At 40.7% G+C, this 9,444-nt stretch overlaps 1 protein-coding gene across 3 annotated transcripts in view; it reads left to right on the forward strand.

The window, feature by feature from the left end:
- Positions 1–9,444, forward strand: part of LOC122637604 (UPF0489 protein C5orf22 homolog) — a 428,365-nt gene that overhangs the window by 352,691 nt on the left and 66,230 nt on the right. For all 3 annotated transcript variants that reach the window (XM_043829837.1, XM_043829839.1, XM_043829838.1), the window contains one exon: positions 3,216–3,331. In XM_043829837.1, coding sequence (XP_043685772.1) covers positions 3,216–3,331 — 116 coding nt within the window. The remainder of the gene's footprint in view (positions 1–3,215; positions 3,332–9,444) is intronic.

Genomic DNA, 9,444 nt, shown 5'->3' on the forward strand with positions numbered 1-9,444 from the left:
AAGAAATCGTTAAAAGATTAATTTAATATTAATAATATCGTTTAGTTTATAATATGCTAAATATGCGTGCACTGAATGACGATTTTTTTTTCCTTTTTTCTTTCTTTATTTTTTCGTTGCAATTTCTTTTTTTTCCAACAAACTTCTTTCCGAAGCTTGTTCTTATCGTTATTCTATACTTTTAATCACGTATACTTGTGTATATACGAACTCTTGAGGAAATAGCAACATGATTATTCGCAATTTGCATAAGGATTATCGGAACCCTCTCGTTAACGTCTTTGGTTTAAAGCCGATGCTCGGACCGACTGTCACGCGCGTTATTCTCGGCTCTACACAATGTACTTTTAGTGCTGTAATTATAAGAACGAGTGTTGACCCTCCCTATAATTAATGTTATCGCGGAAGTACGTATTATCTCTTACATTGTATTAGTTGGATGTAACATAATATAATTCATTTATGGTTTATTAGTCCTTTCTATTAGAGACTAAAGATGATTAAATTCTTACGATTTCCGTGAGGTAGCTGCACCTTGTAAAAAGGAAAGAAGAAAGAGACGTGTAGAAAAGAAAGAAAAAAAAGGAAAAAAGAAAGCAAATGCTAGAGTAAATTTTCCTCCTGCTTTTCTTTCACGTTAACGAAAAAAGTGTAGGCATGTGCTCTCATGGAACGTCGAGATCGACGACGACGACGACGACGACGACGACGACGGTAAGGATAAAACCGACGTGGGAGAATAGGCGCCGAAGAACGCGTAATTGTTTTGAAAGAGAACCGAGCTTCGTCGTCTCTTTCGTTTGAGATGTGTGAAAGGCGGCTCCATGAGTGCCTGCTCGTGCTGCTGTTACTGCTTCAGGCTGCTGCTTCAAGCTGCTACTTCAGGCTGTTGCTACAGCAAGCAAAAACAACGACGTGGACAGGTTTCGTTTCTTTCGTTGTACGACGATCCACGTTATTCCAACTCCTCTTTTAACATCCGGCAACACCTAATGGTGGGACGACAATTCTCGAGAAATAATCGAATCGTTCCGTTGATTCGTAGATAATGATGTTTTTAGGGATACAAATTGACTCCTTTATACTGCTGATCCGATCTCAACATCTTCTCTTTCTCTCTCTTTTAATAATAATAATAATAATAATAATAAATAAATAATAATTACAACGTCCAATGAATGCAAAATACAAACGTATCATCAAATACATCACACTCTTACACACTCACAGAAAACATCACTTAAGAGAAGCTTAATTATTTTCGAAATAAATTTCCACGTTACTCGAGGAATTATTTTTCTACGTTATAACGTAATTTCGATCGTGCACACTTGGAAAATAAATCTTCTCTTCTTGCGTTGTAGCAAGACGAGACAAAACGAGGAATGCCAAGACGAACACGAACTAGGCAATTCGAAATTTCGAAACAAGATGTATCCGATCGTGAGGCATTCGAGTGGAGGCACCAACAATGGAGATTATTAGCATTGCCTGAGCCGACTTCAAGTTGATATTGGTCTCTCGAGCTCCGACATATTGTAATCACGCGGATATATTGTGCTCGCGCAATGCGCGCTCTCGTCCTTCGCTCCCAACCCCCTCGGCTCCGGTTGTTCGGCTCCAGCAACGGCAGCAGCGATCAATGGCCTCCTCTATCCTCCCGATAACTCGATAATATTACACGCGAAAACCGCTTCCGACGTGCTCGCCCAGTCAGCGAGCCACTTGTGCGAGCAAATAACCAGTTATCGGAAAACCGATTTTATTTTCGAGGCCAGGACGGATTTTTTTTTCTTTTTCTCTTTTTTTCCATTTTTCCCTCTTTTTTCCTTTTTATCCTTCGGTACACCCTCTCTCTCTCTCTCTCTCTCTCTCTCTCTCTCTCTGTCTCTCGCTTTTCGCTTCTCGATTGTCTATTTCGCGGTACACGGTCACGATTGAAACTTGATACGTAAATTTATCGGCATCGATTCACCGACCGACGCGAAAACTATGCGAAAGCTCAACAAATCGAGCGAAGAGCCGAGACCCAAAAGCCGGTCACATTTTCACACGTTTCCCCAGTTACGATCTCGATGCGATCTGTGTCGTCGACAATTTTGTCGACCGTTCGAAAAATTCTTTAACGTTAGTAATCGTGTTCTCGAGAAATCGAGAAAGAAAGAGATATCTTTAGAAATGCTCGACGACGCACAAAGTAAATTACTGTTTCAAAGTGTAGTAAAATCAAAGTAAATAGTTGTTTGTAAACATCTCACCTAGTCCGTTATTTACGAGCACGTTCTTTAGGTATAACTTCAAGTTTTCTTATTCCATTCCTACAAGTTCTTAAGAAATTCTTTGAAAATGATGCTTGTCAAAGGAAAAAAAAAAAGAAAGAAGGAAAGAAGGGAAGAAAGAAAGAAAGAAAGAAAGAAATCGCGTTAATGTTATAACGAATGAAATTTCATTTCAGATATATTATAGTGTCTTTTATTTCACGAATATAAAGAAGAAAAACAAATGCGATAGTAACGTTGTATTGTTATTTGAGATATATGGCAATGATTAAAATGAAAATTTAATCGAGGTGAAATTTCAGTCATGACATGGAAAAAAATCACATTGCTTCGTAAGCGAAACAAATACGAGAAAACTAAGAGAAAAGCTAGCACGTCCATGGAAATAAGTAGAAATGAATGGAAGAGAGATTTTCGGAGGATGAGTCTCGTGTAAAAGAAAATACCTCCTCGTCGTTCCGGCGACGCACAAACGACTGCTCGCGCGGCTGCTCGCACCTCCAAAAGAGCACCCTTCGTGAACGTGACGTATGGAGGTGAGAGGTTACGCTCGAATCGTTTCTAGGAACGCCATTACGGTGGAAACATTACGTGCTAGATTTGTTTCGGCTCGTAGTTCTAACGACGTCCCGCTCGTTTCCTTTAACTTCTTTTCGCGGCTCACTTTTTTCCCCGCGAATGCAAAAATCTCTTCTAAGAAGTAAGATTCTACGATAGGCCAACTCAATTTCTAAAAGCAATGATTTTTCAGTTTAATCGGATTTTTTCACGATAAAGTATATATCTATTTGGAAATCGTACGCTTCTATATAAAATTTACGACGTTAATGATCGATGCACGAAATGCGAATGTTTCAATTTGTTGAAACGAAAAACTATGGAAATTTTGGGAATGCTAGGAGATTTTATTATTTTTTTTTTTTTCTATTTTCACAGCTCCTGAAAGAGATTTCTACTCTGAGAATCGAACAGCTCGATGAATTGGAAAATATCTTCGACTATCTCGAAGACAATCGTAACTTGAAGGACTACCAAGGCGAAAAGTCAGCACGGTGAGTTCAAATGATCAAAAGATATCTTCCCTTGCATGCTTTTTCAGATAATACTTGTAGATTACTTTTATTCTTCTTATTCGTGGTATTTTATCGACATGGAAAATACGATTATCCTTGCGATACCATCATACGTTGTTTACTCTTACATACTTATCTAGCAATGAGAAAATCGTAGCTTCGTGTATCAAATTCGCGTGGACTCCTATCTCTTTAGAGATTTCTATACCAGAAGAAAGACACGAAGAAAAACGAAGAAAACGAATCGAGAAGCGAGTTTCAAGGAGCCGAGTCAATCCTGTCGATTGGAGACTGATTAGGCGGTTGCATTCGACGATCTAAGATTTTCTATCGCGATGCATTTCCCTTTACGGGCTTTGCTTTGTGCTGGTACTCTTTGCGTTTCTTTTTTATCTATTTCTCTTTCACTCTTATAGACGCATTCTATTCGTCCGTCCTTCCCACTTTCCGATCTCTTCGAATCTTTCGGAACGAACTAGACCGTTCAAGGAACCGCCTTCCGAAAGACGAAAACCCGAATAGATAGGCTCGTAAACGATACGTTTACTGAGAAAAGAAAGGTGAAAAAGTTTGAGATAGGATAACATTGCCTATAGATATCTTAGACGATAGAAAATGTTGGATAGAAATTATTTAGCAAGAATACGCTTTTACGTTTACCGACTAACTATTGCCCATTCGACGATACCGCGGTTTTGCGAGCTGTCGTTGGTAGATTATCGCACGTATAGAAAACACATCCACATAGATGTTTGTACGTATCTATGTATATAGGAGAAAGGCATTAACGTATAGGTACGCATAGTTCGCAAGTTCGCCGTCACTCGTTCCTCTCGAACGCGCACATAAATCCCTTTATGAGCGTCGTGTCACGAATTCACGGCTTGTCGCCGATTTTATTGCTCGAAGGATCGCTCGTGTAGTGCCCCACCAGCTTTTATGTCGTTGAATACGACTATTCGAAACTTCCGGCATTCCCTCTGTCGATGTGACGAAGTAAAAGGCGCAAGGTGAGAAAGCGCGACTTCGCTCTTTTACCGTCTTTACTTCGAACCATCCAAAAGTGATTTAGTACCGACGTTACTCCCTTCTTCTCTCACGATAGTTAAAGTTCTAGCGATGATAATTGTCACGAATTGGTTCTGTAAATCAGTCGAACCGACGTTTTACAATCCTCCTACCATTATTTTCGACTTTGCTTTCTCTTCTTTCTCGAACTAAATCAACGACGCCGAGGATTCGCGTGATAGTTTGACGTAAATAACAATTAAGTAGAGACCATAGTCTGCCGTATCGAAGTCCCATTTGAATTACCTTTTATACCTCTTACCATTCACCTCTTATCTCTTTCCTCCTTTCTCTCTCCCTCTCCCTCTCTCTTTCTCCTTCCTCATTTTCCCTTTTATCACTCTAAACATAAATCCCAATTACTCGCTCATGGTGCAAATAATGATCGATAATTAGCGACGGCCGTCGGCTTCTAAGGACGGCTTTTTGCGGCTCGGCAACTCCTCGTTTCGAAGCAAGTTAACTCCTAGACGAAGAAAACGTCCGACGTGTATCCTAGATGCAGCACGCTCGTGTCCAGCGGTGTTAAACATCCTCGTGGATATTCAAGAGAATGCGCGTGCACGAGCACGAGCACGAGCGAACGAATGAACGATTCGGAACGATATTCCATGTCGATATAACCAACAATCTCTTCCTCTTCTACTTCTTCTCGCTACCTTCTCGATCCTTGTCGAGATATCGGCTTACACGCGTTAAGATATATGTATATTGAAACGATCGAGAATATTATTTAACGGGCTCCCATGTTACTCGTACGATCTCCCTCGCCCTTCGCCCTACCGAGGGAGGAATAAATTCGGCAAAATTTACTAAAATAAAGAAAAAAAGATGAGAGAGGAGCGGGTATCAAAGAGAGAAGAAAAAGAAAGAGGAAAAAGAAGTACAAGGATCTTGGCTTCCCCTTCGTGTTATTCTTTCGTACGTTTTCTTACATATCGCTACCGATCTCGTCACGATTTATACATATGTATGTAAGACGTTGCGTAATAATCGCTTTATATCCAACGGTATAATTATAGCGTAATCGATCGATTAATCGACTATCAGGTATCACTTTATCGATGCTTGAGATCACAGCGGTAACTCGAAATACGTGATAATATATGCCCTCTCGAAAACGATCTTACACGAAGCTTTTCGAAATGGCCTTAGCTTCTTCTCCTCGTTCCTATACAACACGGTATACCCGCATAACGAAGTTCAGCTGTGCGATAAAGTACAGATGAATATCCGATAATCGTCGGGCGTGCTAGTAAATTTCTTTCTAAATCGGTAGTCGAAGCGTGCAGGTGTATTACAGGTGCGATACCTGTCGTCGAGAATGACAGTGCATATGGGGCAGGTGATCTCTCTCGAAAAGGAATCTCTTTGTGATCGACGATCGATCTCAAGAAGTACGGCCTCGACTCCCGTTGCCCTCCTCTCTCTTTCTCTCTCTCTCTCTCTCTCTCTCTCTCTCTCTCTCTCTCTCTCTCCCTCTCCATGAATCGAACCTGATCTTAGGCTCGACACGATCCTAAAACCGTCTCGAGCTAGACTACCTGACTTTCCATGGAACGCTATGGTCCGTTGCGTGGTATCCAACGGTGACGATAAAAGGAAAACGTTCGAATAACATACACGTACTTACTTGCGTTTATTTTGCACGACAAAGAAATACGAAGAGAAGAAAGAGAGAGAAAGAAAAAATGAATAAAGAAAAGAGACTACCGTTTTCCAGGCATACATACATACATACATACTAACGTATGCACACACATAGATACATATATACACGCATAGCTTCTATTGCCGATCTATGATGCATTGTATTGACACAGGTGTCGTAGCGAAAGACCCAACCAACGCTAATTCCTTTTGACCGTTCATAAAATCGATCGAGAACGATCGCCTTTGTAAATGTAGCCTAGAGAAAGCTAGAACGAAGACTTAGATACATTGAAGGCTAGAATGGAGAGCCCATGGAAATTGGCAATTATCGCAACCCATAACTAAAGGCTCGACCGTGCACTCTATCGGGACATAAGGTCTGCACGCTCGGCACTTCGGGCCACGGAGTGTGGGGTCATTACGCGATAATTAGAAATTAAAAATCGAAAGGCACTACCTACCATCGCCGTTCATCTCTCTCTCTCTCTCTCTCTCTCTTTCTCTACACTATACCAAACCCTATCTATCTCTATCTCGTTCGTTCTTGTCTCCCTTCCTTCCTTCTTTCTTTATCCTCTCGAGGCGTGCTCGGTTCGCTGCAGTTAAGCGCATCGTCAGCTGGCGAATTGCATTTCTGCAACGACGTCTATACGATGGGTTAACGAACCTGGCGCTACACTCCTCCTACTTCTCTCTTTCTCTCTTTCTCTCTTTCTCTCTTTCTCTCTCTCTCTCTCTCTTTCTCTCTTTCTGTGTGTGTCTCCTCCCTCTACCAGAGTTTCTTTTACGATGCAAAACGTCGAAGAGGAGCGGCAGTGGATATCGAATTGCCGTCTAAGGTGAACGAAGCATCGAACGACGAAACGCCACCTCGTTCTACTTCTTTCAGAGAAATACCAGCAAAGTCTTTTACGATCGTACGATCTCCGAACGTAACAATGTGCGTAGCTAAACGAGCGAAGCCGTCCTCGTTGACTTTCTACGTGACGCAACTTCCCTTCGTCGCTACACGAATCTCAAATCCATCGAACGGATTCCTAAAGCAACTCGCGTCGTTCCTCGGCTCTTCTCTTCTTGGAAAAAGAGTATATAGATCCGTTGTCGTAGAGCTAAATTCTTTAAGAAAAGAAAAATCTTGAAGATAGGACTCCTCTCTTTTACGCTCTATTCCTTCGTTTTTCCTAAACCACAGATCGTTTACAAACTGGAGAAAAAAGGGAATAAAAGAAAATCATCGGATATAGCGAATGGATTACGAAGGATTGTTTTCCGAATCCTTGAGCGTACGTAGCTGAACTCGATATTAATCACCGTTCGTGCGCCCTTGAAATAGAAATATCGGTGAGCAGACATTCCTCCGGCAACTATTGCTCGACTCGTTTGGTGTGAAAGGGTCGCGAGCTGCAGGTGTACGTAACCGTACGGTTGGCGTTTCCACGTGGGAAAGAAAGCGTTCCTTCTAGCGCGAAGCAACGCCCAAGGAACTGGTTTCCACGTCCTCCACCTTCATCTCCTTCTCCTCCTCCTCCTCCACCTTCACCTCCGCCTCCATCTCTACCTCCACCTCCACCTCCACCTCCACCTCCACCTCCACCTCCACCTCCACCTCCACCTCCATTTTTTTCTTCCCCTCCTTTCCTCTTAAGGAATCATCCATCTACTCTTCTCTCTCTCTCTCTCTCTCTCTCTCTCTCTCTCTTTCTCTCTCTTTTTCTCTTTCTCTTTCTCTTTCTATCTCTCTCTTTCGTTCTATCCTTTTCTCTTTTTATCTCTTTGAGCCCTCTGCCGCAAGTGGCATGAACCAGTGGGCGAACGAACATGTATGAAAGAGAAATGTAAAGGGAGTTTTACGAGTTTCTAATGAGAAGGGGTTGCGTTAGCATGCAGAGTCAGCTAGCACGAATGACGCGTAATCCTTCTAAGCAACCTTTACATAACCACCAGTCCACGAAAGAGTCGACTTATCCTATCCTAGACGAGGAACGCACGCTGAGCTTTCTCATCTTCGTTCCTACGTATCTCGTTAAGTCCTCGAACCATCATAAAAATTTTATCGATCGATCGTTTATATTCGATCGTAAGACGTTACGTCGATCGAGAAAATATTTAATAAATAACGAAATCATACGTTTATTTCCTTTTTTTTTTTTTTTCGATGGTATTGATTTCTCTCGTGATCATACACTATTTAATTAACTTCGTGATCCTTAGATATCGATTAATTTAATAATTTCAGTTCCGTTCGTTGGACACGTAGAAAATAATAAATTTTTTTTCGCCCGGTCATAAATAATACGGAACAGCAGCAGGTGTGTACTGTAAGAATATGAACTCGGTACGCCCACGTACGCCAAAAGTAGTCGAAATATCGTTCGAGTACGTTAACCATTACGATAAGACTCGATCATCGCTAATTCATGAAAATAGCATAAGTGCAGGTTACGCGTCGGACGAAACACGTTTGCAATTTCATTCGATCCCGTAATGGCCGGGCACTTTATCTGGACGGCTCCTATGTAATCATTCGATTAAAATTACGCAGGAGCATTACGATGCTCGTTAGGCAGATGCAACCGAAACTCGTGGGACCTTGAACTCTTACGATCATGATTTCAGTACGTTAAAGAATGACTCTTTTATCCAGAGATAATGTATCGATCGATGTACGATATTAAAAATGTAATAAAAATTTATTACATCTTGATAGACGTACCATTCGTTATACGTCAAAATTCGATTTCTCTTCAGATTACTTTTTTATTTTCAACGACTAATCGTTTCTTTCTAATCCTTTTCTAATATCTTCACCTGCTTCTCATATATCATAAGATTCTGTAGTTTTATTTGTCATTGCAAATAAATCAAAGCATTTTCCAACTAACAAGTTGTATATGTAATATATGTATGTATAAATATATATATATACATACATTTTTTTCCTTTCCATGTATTCCTTTTAATAATATATATCATTTATCTAAATGACAAACTCATTACTATTCGAACTGGTAACCTTTCATAAACACATCTTTTTATTATTTCTTGTCGCGATATTTTCCTATAGTATTCTCGTTATATCATTTTCGGAGAATATTAAACGACACATCGAGTAATTGATTCTTCAGATAAAAACGTTCTTCTCGAGTCGTTAAATTATGAAATTTATGATGCCGATCTTCGTGTTTTTCTATATCCTCGATGTTTCACGAGGAAGGAAGAAAAGAAGAAAGTTTCTTCGTCGAAAGAAACAATCGAGTTTCTTTTAGCTTACGTTAGATATCACCGTAGCAGACATCGAAAAAAGACTGGAATGTTTGTTTTAAAGAGAGAGAGAGAGAGAGAGAGAGAGAGAGAGAGAGAGAGAGAGAGAG

Source organism: Vespula pensylvanica, chromosome 2 (assembly GCF_014466175.1).
Source record: "Vespula pensylvanica isolate Volc-1 chromosome 2, ASM1446617v1, whole genome shotgun sequence".
Taxonomy (NCBI): Eukaryota; Metazoa; Arthropoda; class Insecta; order Hymenoptera; family Vespidae; genus Vespula; species Vespula pensylvanica.